Source organism: Stegastes partitus, unplaced genomic scaffold, assembly GCF_000690725.1.
Source record: "Stegastes partitus isolate 25-593 unplaced genomic scaffold, Stegastes_partitus-1.0.2 Scaffold225, whole genome shotgun sequence".
Lineage (NCBI taxonomy): Eukaryota > Metazoa > Chordata > Actinopteri > Pomacentridae > Stegastes > Stegastes partitus.
The window spans coordinates 13928-36034 of record NW_007577956.1 but is presented as its reverse complement, the minus strand read 5'-3'; the positions used below and the strand labels follow the sequence as shown (position 1 = coordinate 36034).

The 22107-nt window shown below is 46.3% G+C and overlaps 1 protein-coding gene across 2 annotated transcripts in view; it reads left to right on the top strand.

Moving 5' to 3' along the window:
• Positions 1 to 1749: 1749 nt before the first annotated feature.
• The window catches only part of paqr6 (progestin and adipoQ receptor family member VI), a 29062-nt gene continuing 8704 nt past the window's right edge, over positions 1750 to 22107 (top strand). Inside the window, exons 1-4 of one of the 2 annotated variants that reach the window (XM_008281153.1) lie at positions 1750 to 1807; positions 16847 to 17118; positions 19410 to 19537; positions 20189 to 20394. In XM_008281153.1, the coding sequence (XP_008279375.1) occupies positions 17068 to 17118; positions 19410 to 19537; positions 20189 to 20394 (385 nt within the window). In that variant the 5' untranslated portion in view covers positions 1750 to 1807; positions 16847 to 17067. Of the gene's footprint in view, positions 1808 to 5467; positions 5765 to 16846; positions 17119 to 19409; positions 19538 to 20188; positions 20395 to 22107 lie in introns of those variants that run through there. The other variant, XM_008281152.1, reaches the window with a different exon arrangement.

The following is a 22107-nucleotide window of genomic DNA, read 5'->3' as shown; positions in this document are numbered from 1 at the left end:
CCTGTTTGCTGGCTGCACAGCTTCACTCCAGACCAAACGATAAACTGGTCACATCACATTTCTGTGCTTCAAATATGAATTCAGTTTTGTTTTTGTTTTGCTGTTATTTCACAGATTTTCTCTGATTACAGATGATCACCAGTAAAATCAGAACAAAGTCATGGATTACAGTTTTCTTAATGTGATCATATGTTTGCATTTGATATTATTCAGAGATTTTCTTTGTCTTTTTCCAAACTGGCCATAACGTGTTTCCATAAACTCACATGGAGGCCGGTCCAGGCTGCGTGAGGCTCTCAGAAGATGCTGCTGCTTGTGGAAAACGTAGAATCCTGTTGGCGTTTTGTTTTTTTTCAACTGATCGATACTACGGGACTAAAAGTGAGGATATCCTGCGCTCGGCTGTATGCGTTCAGTTTGGACTGTTTGGGTTTCTTTTCCATTCGGTTCCAAGCTCTGACAAATGTCCAAACCCCCAGACAGCAGCAGCATAAATGATGAACTAATGACAGATGATAGAATACAGCTCACGTCTCAGACATGTTGGGTGGGATGTGGTGTGTTCTGTCATGTCCACTGTTTGTTTCTAGAAGTCTTCCACACTGAGGAGCCAGTGATGTTCAGATTTACTGCTTTTCTTTGACTAACGTGATCGTAAGCTGAATATCTCTGAGGCTGCACCAAACGAGATCTTTGAAGGTGTCGGCAGATGTTTTTCTGACAGACAGTTAGAAGCCCTGTGTCAGTGACCAAAACCCGACTCGGGTGCAGCTTGGACACTGGTCCTGAATCTAGCCTCTCCTCAGTCCCCCTGAGCGACCTGAACCCCGTCAACTCCTCATGTGAAGCCCTTCCAGAGACGCCGCCTCTTCTCTCAAACTAGGTCTCCATGTGCCATTCTTTCTCCTCTTTCATCCATCTCTTGTCCTAGGCCCAGTGCCCACCACTGACCAGGCACACAGAGCAACCAATCCCCCTGCAGCAGAACCGGTGCCAGGGCCCCAAACAGAAGACGGCTGGCACTGGTGTTGGCCCATTTTTTGCTGGGTAAGGGGGTTGGGAAACCTCACTGACCCAAAGCAATCCTCTTTCAGTGAGCTCATGAAGCTGCGGGGCTGCAGGGACTTTGGAGTGGACGGATTGGGCTGCCGGGACAGGATGAGAGGTTTAAACTTACAGAAACCCATTAGTTAGATTTACGAGTTAGTAACGAGCGCCTGTGATCCGTCTGAGAAATGTCCATGCAGGGCTCTGTGCTGGCGGTGGGGAAGTGTCTGGCCTGCCTGGAGTTCATGTGTAAGTACCGTCTGTCTGTTTGGGCCGTCTCTGGGATTCACGTGCACGCTTTAGTCTTTTTTTTTATTATTGCCAAGAATCTTTCAGACAGTTATTCTGTCCAGTGTTTCATCTTTTTCGACCGGCGCTGCAGCCCTCGTCCTCTGCGCCTGTCTGCTGATCGTGAAAACAAGGTTTCTTTCTTTGCCGCATCCAATGGAAAAAAGTCTCGGCCCCGAGGGTGGGATTTCGACACTGGTGGATCCAGTCGTGTTTTTATTTGGTTCCTGCAGGAATGTGCGCAGGGAGAGGAGGAGAGAGGGGCTTTGTGGTACAATAGGGCCGGGCCCTGCTGGGGAGTTCTGATGGAACTGTGAGTTTTCTTCCTCCTGCTTTGTCTGGACTCATCGGACACATAGAGCCGTGAAGCTGAAAGGTCAGACCAGGTTTCTGTGTGTCGCTTCCATCATCTATCTGTCTCCGTTAACTCACTGCCCTTCCTCTCCTAAAGAGACTCTGGAGGATTTGACTCGTGAGTCGCTGCTGTTTATGGGAACTGAACAAACCAAACACACACACATGTGCGGCGGTGGCGTCGGTCCGGTGTTGGCACGGCGCGTCACGGAGCTCCGTTGTTTTTACGCATGTCTCCATCACAGTTCAGTTGTAATAAAATCAGTAAGTGAGTGATTTCTGGAGCTTGTTGTGCAGGTTTGCTGAATAACAGAGTGTTTGTGGTAAATCTCAGGAGCACAGTTTGAGGTGTTTCATTTCAGTTCTGCTGTGCACTAATTCTACAAACCTTTAACTCCACCAGAGCTCCTGGGTGAGCAGCGACTGTGCAGATTTTACACGCTAAACTATGCAGTGCAAAAAACAAACAAACAAACAAACAAACAAACTACTGACATGTAATGTAGTGACACTAAACACTGGCTGTGCTACACATTAATGCATTAATAATACAAACATTATATCTGAGAGGGTCTTTTTTGTCCAATCTGCTGTTGGAGATGCTGTTATGACTGCAGTTTGTTTTTAGCTTGTGATGGAGCTTTGTGGAGGCGTGGCAACACCACCTTTTAGTCTTTCAAGTATCTCAAGTACCCTATTAATATGATTTAATTTATTTATACTATTATTATTATTATTGTTGTTGACATATAAAACACACACATTGAGAAATGACTAAAGCGTGACATCCATCCAGCACCAGACCATCAGATCTGCTACAGAAACTAAACCAACACAGTTATAAGTGAATCCCCTTTAAGCAGCAGGACACAGCGGAGCGACGTCTCCTGGTCACTTAACTCCAAGTGAAAGAGCCCCAGATCGTCTGATTGTTGAGTCTGAACTAATAAGAGCACAAACACGATGACCTCATGGAGGGAGGAGGAACATGTGCAGAACCAGGTCACAGCACATGAACAGGAGAGCTGATGTCGCAATAAGGGAGGCGTTGCTGGTCCCTCACTCCCCCACTGGGACCATAAAGCTGTTTCTGTTGAATGCACGCGGCTATTTTAAGAATTCGTAGTGATTTCCTCTGCAGATGGATTTGATCTGAAGTGTGGCGGGAGTGTCATCTACTCGGGACACGTTCACTTGTTAGAGACAGAACATGAGTGTGAATGAAGAAGCTGTTTCTGATCGGGAACAGAACCGAACCACAGCTAGCCATCGGGCCAGACTGAGCGGTCTGCTGAGGCGGTGCTGTTGTCAAGGCCTGACTGAATGTGTGGAGCTAACCGCTCATTGTGTTCCTCGGGTCACTCGGCTCTGAGTTTAGATGAATTCAAACAGAAGCTTTGCAGGAATATGATGGGACTGAAGGTTGTGCTGACACAGAATGAAACAGGATGTCCTCTCTGGGCAGAGCGAGCACAGAAGAGGCTTCATGTGACGGCGCTCATTCATGGAATCATGTGATGCAGTAGAAGTAAAAGTAAGTCAAAGGCAGCTGGACTTCTTGTAACCTGGAGGACATTTCATCATCCACAAGGCTTCATCGGTTCTGCTGAGTAATGTGGAGCAACTTCCTGAACAACGTGAGCGACCGACATCACGGCTGCTCGCTGAGGTCATCGCTGTCACGAGAGAGTCACTAAAGGTCATTAAGACCCAGCTGCTCAGTTTTCAGTCCACTACTCTGATTCAGACTAAAACATCTCAGCAGCTACACGCTGGATTGCCGTTAAGTTCTGTGCAGACATTTATGGTCCCCAGAAGATGAATCCTGCTGACTTCTGTGATTTTCTGTGAGGTTCACGTACCTCCTATCTCTGTCCTGCAGGTCCCGTGGTAGTAACACCTCCATCAGTCTTCATTTTCTCACATTTTCCACGTGGCACTGAGAGTCACCAGTTCATCCTCTGGTCACAACGAACAGATCATCACACAGCTGCTGAGCTGAGAGAGTCACAGAAACGTTCACAGTCTGGTCATAGACGGTGTGTTTAAGATGGAAGCAGCCTCCAGGTCTGACAAATGAATGCAGCAGGAAAGTGACGTCAGCCTGTATTCTTTCTGACAGCCAGCAGGGGGCGACTTCAAAAAGTCAGATTGTATAGAAGTCTGAGAAGATGGCCGACTTCTCACCGGATCTGTTCCACCAGTAGATGTTTTTCTAGTGACTTTGTGGTCTCAGTCTCCTTCAGTACAGCATCACGGCCCCATTTACAGTGAAACAGACAAGAAGCAGAGTTTACTTCAGGGCGGTGATGCCTTGTGATTGACAGACAGTACATCAGTCAGATCCATCCCTCACTGTCTGGTGCTTGATCAGAGCACTGCTGTGATTGGTCGCTTTGCTGCTTGGCTGTGACTGTTGTTAGGAAAAGGAGATGGCCCGTCCTGTAGGAGACTGTGGCTGAGTCCAGAACCATCCACTCACTCCCTGCTCACTATGTCGGGTCCACTTTGTAGTGAACGCTGTAGTGAACGATGTCAGGAGCACCGCGGCAAAGCAACACACTGCTGGAGCTGTTAGCTACGCTGCTCGCTAGCTGTGATTTGTAGCGTAGCAGCGTAGTACAAACACGTCAAATTCACAGTTTATTGCGTTGCTAAGAAACGGGTCAAGTTTAACGAGACATAAACAGGAAATGACATTTTAATGATAAGTTTTCGTGCTTTCGTTCACCTCGTTTCCGGTCACATGACGGTCCGTATGGCTGGTTAGCGACCATCGGCTGTGCGCTACTCTTCATGGTGCATTGTGGGATGTGCTGAGGGTGTAACGTCTGTAACTCTACATTCAGACAGATCTACAGAACGGCCAACAGCCTGTCAGGTGCACTGTGCAGGTACAGGATGATTCAGACACAGCCTGTGAACATAATCCATCTTCTAGTCCACAGTATACGGAGGCTGCACTGTCCCAACACGTCCATGTTCACACAGGAATGAACCAAACAACCAGTTTAAAAGCAGGAAGGTCAAAATTAAAGTTTTTAACCTTGATTTTGACTTTTGAGCTTCGATTTCAGATGCAGGCTTAGAAACGTTTTCCTTCTTCATAAAATAGAAAAAAGGAACAAGGCAGAGGACTCACAGACACATGAGATCTTCTTTTACTGTCATTGCACAGAGTGCTAAGACAGTGAAATGCAGTTTAACATGTAAGCAGACGTGCAGAAGGAGCATAGACGTGGATTCTATCCAGTCTGGGTACCAGATGAGATACGACAGGATTTCATTCATCTAAAGGAAACGGTGTCGTGGGTCAGATATGGCTCCAAAAAACACATTATCATAGAAAAGTAATAAGATATAAAGGTGACATTATAAAAAGAAGTCAACTCAAAGCTCATCGGTGATACTGAACTGGGAACGTTGCTCATAATATTAAAACACTGAGCATGAAGCAGAACAGGACCAGTACCTGAGCAAAGGTGCAAAAAAATCCCCCAAACGAAGGAAATAAAAGGTGGAAGTGAGGAGTGACTGTAGATTCATCCAGGGATCAGGAGCTTCAGGAGGAATCAGGGTTCTGGAGGACGTTTCACCTCTCATCCAAGAAGAAGAAGCTTCAGAACCTCTTCCATGAAAGGTGGACCTTAAAGAGAAGGTGGACCTTAAAGAGAAGTCCTGTTGATTTCCACTGAAGCTCCCAGAATTCCAGGAAGAGGGACCCACAGTAAACCTCCCCCCTGCCTCTGAGACCCCCTCCCCTCTGTGTGACTGTCTCAGAGCGCTGACTGGTTCTGGAGCCAGACGAAGCCCATGTGGACCTCCTCCAGCACCGTCCCTGTCAGCGCGCACACATGGCGCGTGTTGTTGTTCCTGCGTCGGGCCACGTGAGCGCCGAGCGCCGCTTCCTACTGGCTGGCGAGGGACAAGAGAAAAGGAGGCTGTGAGTGTTTTTCTTCACACAAGTCAACCCGAGACACGGAGACGTGAAGACGCGGAGCCCGGACCGTCTCCGAACGGCGCCTTTACGCAGAGAGCAGCAGAACCAGGACGCTCCGCATGTCCGAGGGTCGCGGTGAGTGCGCGCGCTTCTCACGTGTTTCGTCGCTTTGCTTTTGGCTCCTCGCTGCTTTGTTGAGGCTGAAGTTTGCCTCCTCCTCACTGGAAGCTGCTGCTGTTGTTTCTCGCATCACTTTCTCTGCGTTTCTTCTGGATCTCTGGAAAGTGGAGAAAAAAAAAAAAACAAGCAGGAGGAAACAGAAAACAGAAACAGTCGTGCTGGAGACATTCCGACTGATTAGGAGCTGCATGTGACTGACGTGTTTTCCTCCACGGTTGCTGTGGAGATGTCCAGCAGAAATAGTCCGGCTGGGTTTGGCTGCTGCTGGGTTTTCCGTCCTGTAAGAATCCACCACATGGACCTGATGAAGGAGGCACTTTAGTGTTTTACTGACATGTTTGTATCCGTCACCGTTTATTTATTTGTTTTAATCATAATGATCTCATTTTAGTAGAACATTTAAAAACAAGCAGTGAAGCAGGAAACCACCATCAGGTCCATCTGTGTCCATGTTTGTGGCCTTTTGTTGTTTAGAAGTGAGCATGTGGAGAATGAGGGATGTTTGGTGGCAAGAAGCTGGATTTATTTTTAAATAACTGACAGAACAGTTAAATTCATCTTTAATAATATCAGCTGCTGGCAGGCTGTTGATAGTCAGCGTGCCGGCGGTGGAAGGTGTGGAGCTGAAGCTGGGGGAGAGTCCTGGCATGTAAACATGAGGAGGTGGCTTCAGGGGAGCAGCATTCCTCTGGTCGTCTCCACAGCAGCAGCTCAGCCCTTTGTCTCATGTTCAAGTGTGTGACCTCACCGTGGACTGGTGGTGAGCTGGTTTCTGTTTGACTTGTGTTCCTGTTTCTCGTCAGAGGGATCGGCTGATTGTGTAATTAGACGGTTGCAGGTGTGCGGAGGTCGGTTCAGGTGGAGCCGGTCGGTTGGACAAACTAGTGGAGTGATAGTCGGTGCTGATCCGTCGGTGGGAGCCGGTGATCCTGTGTGAGAACACAGAGGTGGTGTTGCGCAACAAGCCGCTGCAGTGTTTCCATGTGAGATGCAGATGTTCAGCAGGAAACGGTGCCGAGGAGGAACACCTTCACATTCCAGCATGACTTCAGACTCAGAAACAGGGAAGTTATCAACCACATCCCATGACCTGGTGTGAGCTCCTGTGAAGGCTGAAGCAGCCTCCGGGTCACGACTGAGTTTATGTGAACTAGAAGCAGCGTTTGTTCATCCTGCATGGATTCATCTGAAAGGGAAGAAAAATCCCCAAATCAGTCCTGAAATGTGTCTGATGTCAAGTCCAGAACCCTGAGAAAGCAGCAGTCTGATGAATCATTCGACTTGTTTGTTTTAAGGTGGAGCCACAAAAACCAGTTACTAAAGCCTCAGTGTACAAACCCAGTGTCTGAGGTGTCGACATGTTCTGGGTCATGGCTTCATTATGACATTAAACTGAATCCGTCTGCCTTCTGAACAAACTCACTGATCAACTTAACGACCGGTTTGATAATTAGATAGTTGGCTGGAGTCATTTTTTAAGAAAGTAAGCCAACAGTTTGTTTTCAGCTTCCTGAATGTGAATGCTCTCTGGTTTTTCCTCTATGACAGTAAACTGAACATCTTCAGACAAAAAGTGACGTTTGAGGACAGCGATCTGGTTCTTTGGTCGACGTTTTTCACCTTTTCTGACATTTTAGGGACCAAATAACTAATTCATTGGTCGAGAAAATAATCAACCGATTTAATTATGGTAAAATAAACAGTTCAGATTTGTGAAATTCACTATTTTCTGACACCTTATAAACTTCAACCAGCAGATTAATTCCAATAGTTAGAGCTGGAGGCAGCGACTGACTGACTGACTGACTGACTGACTGACGGACTGACGGACTGACGGACTGACGGACGTTTTCTTGATGAAATGACCGAACACGATGACCTTTTATCACAACAGTTGGTTCGCTGCTCGCCAACTGTTACAGCTTTAATTCAGTTTATGGAAAAGTCCGCCATCAGCGCGTGCGCTCAGTTGAAGATGGAAAATCTCGTTCGTGTTCTCGTTTGGCTGTTTGTAAACTGCTGTTATTTTTGGCTGCAGATGTCAGAGAACCAAGAATCAAAGAGTCAAGAGGTCCTTCTAGGAATCAGGGCGCTGATGTGAAAGCAGCACAATACGAGGAAAATCTGCCCCGTGTGTGATAACATTGTTCAGCGTGACGGGAGAACCTGTGACAAACAAATACTGAAGCTCTTCCTCCGTCGCTCTGAACCCAAAGCCTGCAGCCAGGTGTGGAAGCCAGGTGGGCTCCAAAACAGAAAGAGCTGCTGGATTTTCAGACGGTCCTTGAACTGCTCATCTCTGACTTGCAGTTCTATCTGGAGAACCAGATACAGGCTAAAAAGTGTGAAATTTAATCAAAACCACAAAACAGATTCGTGTAAAAACTCCGATTAGTTCCCTCTGTGGTGCAGCCGTTCAGCCTTTACTGACCTCACAGTGACTAACAGTCATGTGACAGAAACTCAGGCTGTGTTTAAGGGCGGATAGAAGCCGAGCATAGAAACAAATAAAGAAATATAACGAGTAAAACATCTGTAATACAAAGAGACACCATCCTCCCCGGTGGTAGTCACAGCTACAGACATTTGGAGCTCCATGTTCTGCATTTCCCTCCAATGTTTGTCAAATAATCAAATAAATTCATCTTTGGCGTGTCTTTTTTTCTGATTTCTGGCATTCTAGCGTACAGAGGACTTGGTTCAGTGTCTTTACGTCTGGTTGTGGTTTCTGTGGAGGTGCAGTGAAAAAGAGCCCAGAAGGAGTTCAGAGGGTTAAACACAGCGAACACAAACCCTGAACCCTGAATACCAGCTCACCACATAAAGAAATGACATAAAATACATCACACTGAACAATCTGGACATCTGCCCACTAAACAGAGGCTGGATGTAAATCAGAATTAAACTCTGCTGCTTTTGTTTTGCATCGTGTTTATTGTTCGGCTTCGTTTTGTGATGATGATGAAACGATCTCCTCCAGTCAGGACCGATGTTCAAATAGATGCAGTTTGTTTGGTGGCAGCAGCCTCGCTGTGTGAAGACCTGAGTCACGCTTTCATTTTCCCAACTTGACAAACTTGCTTTCTGCGCCGCTCTTCACCACATGAAGCGTGTGACGGCATGTCATCTGGATGCTTCCTTAAAGGCACCATATTCTCCCATCTCTCAGTAAATCAATTAACGTCTCGCGTGTCTCCAGTTAAAACACTGCAAAGATGCTTCATGTGGCAGTGACAGCGTAGTTTTATGGATGTTTATGGGCATGTTTGCTGTTCTGAACTGGCTGTGTTGCTCTGAGCACAGATGAGCTGCTGCCCCGTCCAGAACCTGTCAGCCACTGGTTAAGCTGGACTCCTGCTGGTTGGTCGGGCCTCCCAGAGCTCCTCCTGACTGGTGAAGCTCAGCACCAGTTGTGGAGCAGATTGAGGAGTGGCAGAAAAAACCTGCTCATCACTTAACGGTTAACCACAGAACACAATAAAACTGGATTTTCACCCGACGGCACGTTTAATTGGGTTAATGATTCATCGAAGCAAACCATATAATTATTTAGAAAAGTACGTCCTCTGACAAACAGAACAGGACCGACCAGGTGTGTGGGTGTTGTTGTCTTCTGTCTTGTTGTCTCGTGGACATGTTGGAGCAGGACGCTGGAATGTTCGATAGATTAACATACAGACTGAGGCGAGGCGGCCGTACATGTGGTGCATGTGCAGCTTGCATAGCCGTCTTATTGTCAGGCCCATAAAGACGTCCATTCACACAAGTGACATGACGACATCATGAGCAGGGGAGGAGGTGAGGAGGTTCAGATGACCAGAGAAGTCTGGTTTGAGTAAATTCACATCTGATGCTGGATGTGCAGGTAGCCGGAGTCATATGGGGGGGAGAGGGAGGTGCTGCTGATCTCAGGTAAAGTGTCTCACCTGTCTGCAGCCTCGGGGTCTGTCTCCTGCTTGCTGAGTAAATACGTTCACCCAGATCAGCAGCTCTCTGTACACACAGAAACACAACAGGAGGCCGTGACCGCAACACGTCTCTACTTCAGCATATTCAAATGAAAGTGAAGCGATAACTGTTGAGATGAAGTTCTGTCAGCTGGAAGGGAAGAGTTTGATGCTACTGAAGCTGCCACCAGCAGTCATGTAGCTTAGCACAGAGTCTGGAGACAGAAGGAGAAGAGTAACCCCTAACCCAGCCCTAACCCCTAAACTAACCCCTAACCCCTAACCCAACCCTAACCCCTAAACTAACCCCTAACCCCTATCCCAACCCTAACCCCTAACCCAACCCTAACCCTAACCCTGACCCCTAACCCCTAAACCAACCCTAACCCCTAAACCAACCCTAACCCCCAGCAGTTGGTTGTTTTACACTTTCTTTGCACCAGTTAAACAAAGAAGTATTAGTCACAGTGATGTTCATGATTATCAAGTAATTCATTAATGGCTGGTAATAATCCAACCAGCTAAACATATCTTAGCTGATATAACTGAAGACAAAGGACGTGCACGTCAGAAGATGCGTTTCAGGTCAGCTGTAGTACCTGGCTACGCCACCAGGGGGAGCGTCTTACTGTTTAACGCTGTAGGGACTCCAGCAGGCGGTCACTCGGACGACGGGCTGTTCCATGTTGGTAAGCAGAGAGCATTGTGGGTGTTTAGCAAGTGAAGGGCCACCATGAGGAAGTCGCTCATGATGCTTAACGCCTCAGGCTTTACCGGCTGACTCAGTTACTCCAACAGGAAGGAGGGTAGCTGTTCAGCCTGGGTGTGTTCCTGTTGTCTTGGGTTCGTAAACTGATTGGAGCTGGTTTTGAAAACTTCAAGGTTCCTCCAGTGCGTCGGCCGCTGATCGCTGACCTCCATAAACGCCGATCAGATGATAAAATGGCTCCGCTGGTTGGCCGCGTGTCTGTAAAAGACGGTTTGCAGTTTGCAAGGTGTGCTCACATTAAACTTTTATGTGGGTGAAATAAAGGATTACAGCTGTTTCCAAAGCTCGTTAGCGCTGAGTCAGAGAGTAGGAGGGTTTGTTGTCATGTGTTTCATTGCCTCCCGTCTTTTACAATGAAGGGAATCCAGAAAAAACAGAACCAGATGACATTCAGCCAGTTTTTATCGTCTGAAGTGAGAATAAATGGATAAATGATGATTTTGTTCGATCAGAATTGATTATTGTTGCCTCAGTATAATTTCTCTTTCTAATTCATTTTATTTTATTCCGTGGACAAAGTGTGTTTGTTAAAGGCTCCACACAGAGCGAGTGCAAAAGTGTTTCCTGCCAGTAAATAGAGCTGCAACCAATGATTTCTTTTTCGTTTTCAGCTCATCTGTCACATATTTTCTCGGTCACTTCAGCTGGTTTTGTGTCAATAAAATGTCAGAAAATGGTGAAAATTGTTCTCAAAGCCCAACATGACAAACGTCTGGTTTGTCCTCAAGCTGAAGATCTTCAGTTTATTATCACAGAGCAGCAGAGAAACTAGAAGATGTTCATATTTAAGACGGTAGGATCAGAGAATTTCATCTTCTTTTCTTAAAGTTCCCAAACCGATGATTAAATGGTTGGTGATAAATTCAACAGTTGAGAACTAAGCAGTTAAACAATCTGTTGTTTAATCTGCCAATGATGCTGTCTCATCTGTCTAACCTGATGTATAATGTTGTCTAGAATAATTAGATGGAGTGAGGGTGAAGCGGTGTATAGATGGTGGATGGATGGATGTTGGAGATGCTTCCCCAGAGCTGCTCGCTGCTCCAGCCTTCAGTACATGTCCTGGTGACGCTGCCTGTAACAGATTTCACTCCTTTGATTTCTTATCAGTTTCTTCAGCCGCCTGTTGTTTATCAGACCATCAGCGTGTTGTCCTGATTTGGCTTCTGGCTGAGAGCGAACATGCTGTCTCTGCCTCGTTTCAACTCAACTATTTTCATCTTCTCAGACTTCTGCTGAACACTTTTCTGTCTGTGCATGTGTTTGGAGGCTCATTTTATCCAACTTTTCTGGTCCGTGTTCCTGAAACACTGAGCCGTCTGTCCAGAATTCACCCCAAGACTCCGTCGGCTTGATTCGTTTTTCTTTCTTTCAGCTGTAATCTCAGAGCCAGTTCTAGCACCACATCCAGAAACCGCATCCAAATCTCACATAAGTGGCACCACATGGCGCTAATGACCTGAACTCAGATTGTCTTTTTTCACACTGCAGTGAACCCACTGGCTTGTAGCAGTAGCTGTTGTTGTTATTGACACTAGTTGTGGTCTCATGCGTGTGGTTCTGTGCTGCTGTGCTCTCCGGCCACCATGAATGCCGGAGTTGTGCCAGCGTGCATGCATGTTAGCGTGCATGTTCCCCCGGCAGGATAGTGCGTGCGTTTGTCTGCAAGACGCCTCATTTCCATCCAGTGCAGCGTGTAACAGTCGTCCTTTGGCCCTGTCCTCCCGGGCTGCAGCCTCCACAAAGCTCACTTTGTCACCGTTAATAGGCCGGGGGCTGCAGCTGGGGTGCAGGCAGCAGCGGGCCCCTCTTGTTGCCCCCACACAGCCGGAGGGGAGCCCCGGGAGGCAGGAGAGGCGCCACGCTCTCAGGTCCAATGAGGGAACCGAGCTTTGATGGAGCTCAGGCTGGTCAATAAAATTATCCGGGATTTGCTGTGAAGAATCTGAAATGTTGAGCGGCCTACCAGTGTGACTGCAGGCTGAAAACCACCGCGTTTGACCCGGTTTCTGGTAGGACCGTATAAATACAGCAGAACAACAAAGTGTCCCCACAGCTCATGCCGACTGTCACGGTGTGTTAACGGTCTGAAGAACAGTGTGTGTGGAGATGTTGACCCCACTTCACATTTCAGAGAAAAAAATGTGAGTTTTCAAACAACAAAGTGATGCAAACTTTAGTTTTTGTTGATTTTAGATCTTACATTGAAGCATGCTGAGGTCAGCATAGATTTTTATCATAAACGTGTGTTGAGGTTGTTTGTTCACCAAAGTAAAACTTATTTCATCTTTAAAAACATCCCCAGAGCCGGAAACCAAAGGCAGCCATTGGATTTCTGTCTTTAGTGCAGTTTAGTCTGTAAATTAAGCAAATCTTTTATAGGTTTATAATTACAACACTTCATTGAAATCACTCGATTCTACATGTCTCATATAGAATAGAATAGAATAGAATAGAATAGAATAGAATGCTTTTATTGTCATCATACACAAGGTACAACAAAATTTAAAAAGTTTTAAAAAGTTTTTAAAAAGTGTCAAAAATGAGGAGATTCTGTGAGGAGCTGAACTTTCTGTGTTCCTGCTGCCTGTTGACCCTTCAAGGACTCAGTCCAACAGTCACATCAATAAAAATGAAGGAACTTTTTGGCTAAACTGGGCTGAACTGCAGGTTGTGTTTATGGAACAGAAAGAATAGAAACGAGTTTAGAAAAAAAAAAAAAAAGTACTAAAATATCTCTAGTATGTCAAGTCCACAGTGACGGGAACCAAAAATGTCCACAAATGGCCTGAGTTCTGCTGTGAAAGGTGTCCATCAGTGACCAGCAGGGGAAACGGACTTTATTTTATTTAGTTTTAATCTTTTGTAGCTGATTTTACACAGCTGCCTTTTTAAAAATCATTCTCACTTGGCTGCATGATTATCGATAGTTTTCTGTGGTGTATCAAACCTTTTTTTTTTTTTATTGCTTTCTACAGATAAATATTTGCACATTTTACAGATGATGAACTTGTCGGCGCCCTCTGGTGGACAAATCCCACATCAGCACCGTTCCTGTATTGTCTAGCATCTTTTCCTCTGGTTCCATGCTTTATGTTCTCACCGTTCTTTCCTTTGTCTGTGCCGTTAATAACTATAACTGAAGGTTACGGCTGCTATACTGTATGTTATGTGGATTAATTATAACAAAAGATTAATAATATAATTAATAACGTTCTTATTCTTTTGCTGTATTAACTGTATTTGTATTATTAACAGATGTAGTATCAGTCTTCATGTTTATGAACTCTACACTTCCTGGTCGCGGGGCGCGGCCACATGCGTGTGTATGTAGCTTGAACAACTTTTCGTGATCATGTGACCTTGGCCGGGGCTCTGATTGGCAGCTACAGACTTTCTCCCTGGGCGCAGCTCGGTGCGTCCTGGACCCGCCCACTTTTGCTGTGAGCCAATTAATTTAGTCTTTATGTGCTTTTGCCTTGTGTGGTTGGATATAAAACTGTCCTCTGACGTTCATACGACTGAGCTTTAAACACACACCTGACCCGTCACATGACCTTCCTCCTCCTCTGCTGCTGGATCACAGCTGCTGACTGGTGGCTTCATGCATCAGCCTGCTGTCAGTGGAGACGATGCTGCTCACACAGACGAGTGACCTCAAACTAAAAGTCATGGAGAAGTTTGCTGAGCAGAAAGAGAGAAGAAGTTTTTGTTCAGATAGCTCCAGTCTGCATGTGTGACCTGTTTTTTGTTTTTTGACAGAGTGAATTAATGATGATGAAGCTGAATTAGTGTCGCTGTAACCGGCACAGGAAGCTGCTGTTGGACCACAGAGGTGGAAAGTAGGACTTTTATAACTTTGGTGTACCGCAGGATTTACCTTAAAAATGAGGTCTTCTCGTGACAAACAGAGCGCATCGTTCTTCTGCTCATAGAAAAGACGGCGTGCAGAATGTAAGTGGGTTTAAGCTCGGACAGATCCGACACCAGAACCGTTTATTAAGTTTAAAGTCAATCCTGGTCACACACCTGTCAGAGCAGCACAGCCTCCAGCAGCAGCTCCCAGCCTGCTGTGTGGGGCGTTCAGGGAGCGTCAGGAAATCCTCTATCCATAAGAACATGTTCAGCAGGTCATACGTTCTGCCCCTGACCAGGTGGGAGGTGGAACAAAATGAGAAAGTGGGTCGTACCAGTACCACCAGTCAAAGCGTTGGTCTGGAGCCCTGAACAGTGTTTTCATTAGTTCTGTTGTGTTTTGTTCAGATCCTGTAAATACTGATGAAAGTCTGATGAATGGTTCTGGAGTTTAGTTCTGGTCCGTCTTAGTAATGTTAAATTAGATGATGATGAGAACATCCTCCAGAGGTAGAACATTCTGTGAATAGCTGTCTGATGTTCCTCATATTCTAACTTCTGATTTAAAATAAAAGGTCATTGCACCAAACATCAGCCGCCGACATCCATCTGACCAGCTAGAAGTGTCGCCACTGGTCTGTTGGGTCGGCCTTCATCTGGCACAGAATCCTAACAACAGATGAGAGGTTGTGTTTAGTTTATTTGAGACTCTATCACAGAGCTCTGCAGGTCACGTCTGTGCTTCAGGTGGACTGAATGTGTTGGAGGAGCAGTTGTTTCCTGTATTAGGCCTCTGAAGAAGCACATTATTATTATTGTGAACGTTATGAATTATATAAAAGTAGGATTTATTGCAGGACTTTTGCTGCTGATAAACGAGCAGCTGAGTGCAAATTTTAAAGATGAAAATGTAAATAACTCCCAAGTTTCTGTGACTTCATGTGCATTAAAAAAAAAAGTTTTACAAAGAAAGTCTCGCGATAAATCAAACCCTGATGCATCTAAATATACTGACAGCTCACACCTTTCAGATACGTGTTGTGTCTGGTTTAGTAAGTGTTTACTGTGTTTGTAATTCAGATACTGTCGGTAAATCTCATCTGTCACGATGAAAACCAGTGGTGTTAGCAGCTATCTGATGGTCTCCTTCTATGGACATATCAGGAATGTTCTCTGTAATGTTCACGCTCACACACTCCCTGTTCTTACGGCTGGCGTTTGGTCGCAGGCCGCTGCAGCGTGACAATGCCGGGCATTCTTCAAATCCATGTCTGGGTTCGTCTCGAGGGGCCACAATGAGAGATTGTTCTCAACAAAAGATGTCACATTCGAGTGCTCGCTCATATAACGCTGAACATTTGTCTTGTGGCCGTCGTCCCACAGACGGACCACGACGCCCAGAACCCTGCTGCAGCTGTGGACTTCAGATGTCACAGTGGAGAGCTGCACAAGCCAGACGGTGTTCAGTTTGACCCGGCATCATGAATTTAAAACATTCATAATATTCAAATTGGGCTGCAGGTGGATCAGTGGTTAGCACTGTTAGCGCCTCACAGCTAGAAGGTCGCCGGTTCATGTCCCGGTGAGGACACCCGGGATCTTCCTGCGTGGAGTCTCCATGTTCTCCCCGTGCAGCGTGGGTTCTCTCCGGGTTCTCCGGCTTCCTCCCACAGTCCAGAAACATGCTGAGGTTAATTGGTGATTGTAAATTGTCCGTAGGTGTGAATGTGAGTGTGCTTGGTTGTCTGTCTCTAAGTGTAGCCCTGTGATAGACTGGTTACCTGTCCAGGTGAACCTGCCTTCACCCTGAGTCAGCTGGGATAGGCTCCGCCCCCCATGACCCTGGTGAGAGTTAAGGTGTAGAGATGATGGATGGATGGGTTCAGGTCATGATTCACTGTCTAATATATTCCAGATGAGGTGGAGCATCACCACATGACAGAACATCAGCAGTGTCACAATCATGTAACATATGATCCTAAAATGCAGCATTTGCTAATTGTACGACCAGAATGTCTCTGGACACACAACCAGAGCAGCGAACAGTTCCATGTGGCACTGAAACATGTGAACAGACTTTAAGGCTTTTAATTTGTTGTCCAGCTCTTTTAAAGATGACACGATGGTGGATTTATCAGCAGCAGCTCCTCTGAAAGGTCTGCTTATAAAACCTTCTAATATCAGATCAACACCTGGTGGATGTCTGGTCCAACAGGAGCTCTCACACTCATCTGCTTTCTCTGCTTTCTGTGTGCTTTGAGTAAAAATGGTGAATAAAGCAAGACGTGGTGTGTTCATCTGATAAACCAACATTTAAGTGACATTCGACGGCTCTCTTCCTCCTCCTTTGTTTACGCTCGTACCGCTTCCTTCTCTCTCGGGTAGCTGCCGGCGTGGGAGCTGCTGTGGACAAATCTCGGCTTGTCTCTGGTGCTGGTGTCTAACGGTCTGCGTTGTGTCTTGCAGTGTTTCCAGTGTGGCGGGGGATCCGGGCCGGTAGTGGCGTCGGAGGCGGCTGGAGCCAGGGCTGGGGCCGCTGCTTGAGATGGGAGTCGGACAGCCCAGACCAAAAGGCCAGGTCCCCGGTGTTTGACTACCCGGTCTGGGTGGTCCTCTGCCGCGGGGGGCGAGCCAGGCTCAGGGAGGTTTGTCAGAGAGGGAGAGGTGCCATCAGACTGCCCACAGAGATGCTCAGCATCAAGCTGCCCCAGCTCTTCGACATCCATCAGGTCCCCAAGGTAAGCAGCACATGGTCCACAGGCTGTTGTCTTGTAGTGAATGTCCTGTGATGTATCTGTCACCATCTTCACACGTCTCCTCTCATAAAACTGAGTCCATAAAACGGGGAAACTGGTGCACTTTACTGGTCGAGGTGTTCTTTTCGGACTAACAGGGTGAATGCAGTACGACTTAGTCAGTAACTGGTTATTTAAGATCGGAGTCATTTCTGGGGGAAATCTTGAGAGTAACTCACCTTAAGGTCAGCAGGGACACTGGGTGAGTGTTGGCAGTGTGTTCGTCGTGTTACCAAACCAGTAAATACTGCATGAAGCCACTTTATAACAGCTGATCCTCAATAAACTGAGTTAATACTCTGACTCAGAGGCTTCAGGTCGACAGTCTTCAAACAACTTCTGAGCACCAGCCTGCACACTGAAGACGACTGAAGTTTAGCTGAGTGCTGTGAGTCCTGCTCCCCAAACCCTCACAGACATCCAGCATCCTGTCTGCACACAGTAGATGAACAGTATGTGGGTTAACATTCACACCTTGGAGGGGGATAAATGTGGGAGCTGATGGGGGCTGAGAGAGCGTCCACAGGAGGCCGAGTCCTGCAGCTCAGACATCTGTTGGCCTGCGTCCACCCGGCTGCACTGACCTCATCCCACTAGTGGTAGTTATTACTGGAGCAGTTTGGTGTCACATCTTCCAGCTTCAGTGTCACCTACCAGACATGAGTTACTCATCTTTGTGGAGTCTAAATGTTCTCTCTTTATTCTCAGTCAACTTAATGTTCCAGCTGATTCTGTGTTTATTATTGGAAGCAAACTGCTGCTGTCAGGAATATAAAACTCCTAAAGCTGGATTTCAGTGTGAAGGTCGGTCAGAACGTTTTCTGCATGAGTCTGTGATTCAATAGGAACATGCATCCTTTCTTATTACTGTGAAGGCGCTTAACTCAGACAAACCGACTATCGTTGTGTTTGATGTGAAGTGGACGTTAAAGTCAAGTTGAGAAAAACCTCATGAAGGCTGAATGTTTGAACGTATGTGCAGCTGGAGTCGGTTAGAAGCTCCACCGCAGTGAGTCTGATTCTCCTGCTAAATATTTACATAGTTGTTATCTGTGTTTATCTTCACATCCTCCTCCGTCGTACATCCAGTCTGCACACGTCGGGATGTTTTGGTCCAAGGAAGCATCTCTTCACCACTTCCTCAGCGTGTTGGTAGTCGATGCATTCAGCAAGGCTTCTGCACAGGAGGACAGAAAACACACAGCTGGGATGTTTTACTGTCACTTGTGAAATGTTAGTGTGGCTTCTTGTGGTCGTCATTATTACTAATTATGGGCCAAGAGAGATATATCATGTGTAACAGTGGATGTTTATTGCCTTACAGTAGCTCATTGTACTGGCTTTAGAGCTGACGTCAGCTGCTGAGTAACAAGTTCACACACATGCAGAAGTGTTGGGATGTCAAACATCACACTCAGCTTGGTGACAATTCCTCTATTACCAAATTTAAAGACCCAGTTTGACGAAAATCAGTTTGTTTTTTGCTTCCTGCATGTCTCTGTTGTGTTTTTATTTACTGGAAGACACATCACGGTGTCTCAGGATGTCCACCCTGAAACCACAGCGTCCTGGTGACGGTCTCTATGAAACCAGTTCAGGTGTTTTATACGTAACACACCTGGAAACACACCGCTGTCACCTGCAGGGTGAGAATCAGTTACTGGTTTATGTTTGGTTCAACATCACAACCAGACACTGTTCAGCTTTACAGTGTTTAAACAGAGCTGTGGGTGAGCTGGTGTGCTCGAGCTGCAGAGAGGGAGGGCTTATCTTCTTTAAAAAAAAAAACATGACATATGCAGGTTTAACAGGGAGAGTTTAATCAACAACAGCATCACCATCAGAGATACTTGGGAACATTTTGTGTGTGGTCCTCAGTCTTCTGTTATCTCATCAGTCGCAGTTTTATTGATGCATTTAGTAGAAACGTCGGCTTCGTCTCAGGTCAGTAACTACTGATAAGTATTTCATAGTTTCTTTGCTTATTGCTCGTGTTACCTGTCTCGTGTTAACCCCGTCTTACTTTATCTCATTCAGGTGTTTTAATGTGCATCAGTCTGTAAATCTGGATTCAAACTCTTTGATTCGTCACTGAGCTGCATGTGACTCGTTTGAAGTCACCTTGTGGTTCTGGGAGCTCTCTTGGGTTCGGGTGGAAATCTTTTTTTCTCTCTTCTGCCTGGAGGATCAGGTTTCTGTGTCGCTGCTCACCTGCCCTGTGGTCTGCTCCTCAGGTGTTCAGGGAGGACAACATCATCTCCGGATACCGTCACCCACACAGCTCGGCGCTGGACTGCGTCCTCAGCAGCTTCCAGATGAACAACGAGACCATCAACATCTGGACCCACTTCCTCCCGACATGGTGGGTGTGTGCAGAAACCGTAGTCACATGTTCATGTAACACGTTTCAGCTCAGGTCCGGTTACAGGACGGCGCCAACATCTACTGTCTGGAGCTGTTTGATTCCAGCGAGACTTTAGGGTTAGGGTACAAATCAATCAGAAAAAGCTGCATCGTTTTCTTCATCACAGAAAATGTAAGAATTTTCATCAACATCCAGGTCATGATGAAGACCAGAGCGTTAAAATGATCCTGTTTTCTTTCCAGCTGTATAAACACACAAAGAGCTGGAGGACTTTTGGTTTGCATCTGAACATGTAATTCTTCAAATTCTTCACAGTGCTGGAGAGAATCTAAACAGGAGGACGGGATTTACTGATAAAGAAAAGCCTGAGACAGGATCCTCAGAAACGCAATTCAATTCAATTCATTTCAATTTTATTTTATTTGTATAGCGCATATTTACAACAACAAGTCATCTCATAGCGCTTCACAAAGGCAGAGACACCCAACAATCCAGAACATCTGGATTCCCTATAAGCTTCAGCAGTCTGCTGGTGGGAAGGAACCGAAAACCAAAAAAACAAACAATAAAGCCTGAATACAGAAACATGTCAGAACAGTCTGACAGTCTGAGTTTGTTCTTGACGTGAGACCATCTGTTGCGTTGCAGGTACTTCCTGTGGCGTTTCTGCGTCCTGTGCTCCACGCTGAACTTCCTGACCGACAGCTACACCTGGCCGCTGCTGGTCTACATGCTGCTCATCTGCGTTTACCCCTTCACCTCCAGCTGCGCTCACACCTTCAGCACCATGTCCTCCGAGTCGCGCCACATCTGCTACTTCTTTGACTACGGAGCCCTCAGCCTCTACAGCCTGGGTAAGGCCCGCCGGTCCAGGCCCGCAAACATACGCTTTGATGCAGATGTTTTGGTTTCCCTGCAAAAAAAAAATAAAAAAATGGAAGAGCAAATTGTTCTGGACTGACTCTGTAGGGAGTAAGTCTCCATAGAAAACACACAGACTGCTGATAAAATCCTTCCTCTTATGATGCAGCTCTCTGCTTTACATTCACATCTGGCTTTGTGCTGCTGGTTTAACTCCTCAAACAGCCTCGTGTGGTTGGTCAGCTTCATCCTTTCTGCAGCTGGAAGGTTTTTTCAGTGTTTCTCTCCAGTCTCTTGTTCATTTTGCTGCATGTAAACAAAACTGTGTCGTGTGGAAAAAGTCAGTAAAGAAACTCAGGTTGTGATCGTCTGAGCTTCATGAACAGCTCGAGACAAGCAGCAATGAGTCGTGTTTAAAGGGATCAAAGCAACAAACTACCATCAGTTCTCCTCATCAGTGTTCCCGTTGGTGCACCTCAGACTAGACAAACCCTGAAGACTGTGACTCCTGGAAGCTGCGATCACCTCTGAGACTGTTATCGTTCCATGAAACATCTCCTGCAGCCCCACGCTGCAGCACTGTTTGGTTTTTGTGTTGTTTTGTCGCCCAGCAGCACAAGTCGAGGAAATCATTTTAAATGTGACATGCAGAACAACCGACTCAGACAGGAGCCCTGAAACAACAGGGAGCAGTTTGTCATGAAGCACCGCTGACAGTTTGATCAAGTCTGAATGACGGCTGCTTTGCTGTCTTTAGCTGCAATAACCTGAAACAATGCACACATGATGTTTTTAAGGAACTCAGCAGACAAAGCTTTTCTGTCTTTCTCTGTTGTTTGTCTGGCAAATTCCACAACAGTAATATTCAAAGCAGTGCTGCATGTATTTGCCTTTCCTTATCGCTGTGGGTTTCAGCAGGATGTGATCGGTGCAGGTCGGATTTCCACTCAGCCTCAAACCTCATGTCATCTCTCTGCCTCCTTCCTGAGAAATAGTTTGCTTCATGGCACCGAGCCTCAAACAACCGGTTCTCTCACGTGTTTTATCTCCGTCGGTGTGCACCTGCCGCCACACAGCAGCTTCATGAAGGAAGGAGCAGAAACATACCTGTCTCTCTGGAATGCTGCCCTTGTTGCACACATGCTCATTAACAGTCGTCCCTCCCTTCCTACCTGCCTGTTTACAGGCGAGTTCGCACACGCAAAGCGCATTTATTTTGTTTGCACTTGACCTTGAGAATTGTTTCTGCAGCACGTTCAAATACACATGTGTGCATTTCACTATATATATGTATATATATGTATATATATATATATGTGTGTGTGTGTGTGTGTGTGTGTATTTGACTTTAAGGGTGTGTTTATGATCCCACCTGCAGGACATCAGTCAAACATTAATGAATATATACAGAAAACGAAGTGACAGGCTGATTGTTGATCCACCACAAAGCTTCGTGTTGCCAACATTTGCCCAGTTTACAGTGTTCAGAGGTCCGTCTCTGGGATAACCGAGCTGCAGGGAGCTTCTGTCACTGCAGGACAAACAGCAAAGAAACCGCAGGATGGTCCGAAGCAGAGCCTTGGTTCTGATTGTGAGGTCTCCTTTGAAACAAGCTCCAGATGCTCTGAGCAGAAAACCATCAGAGCTGCACTTCATATGACTGCTCTACACGCTGTGGGCTGTTCTTACTGTGCCGGAGCATTTTT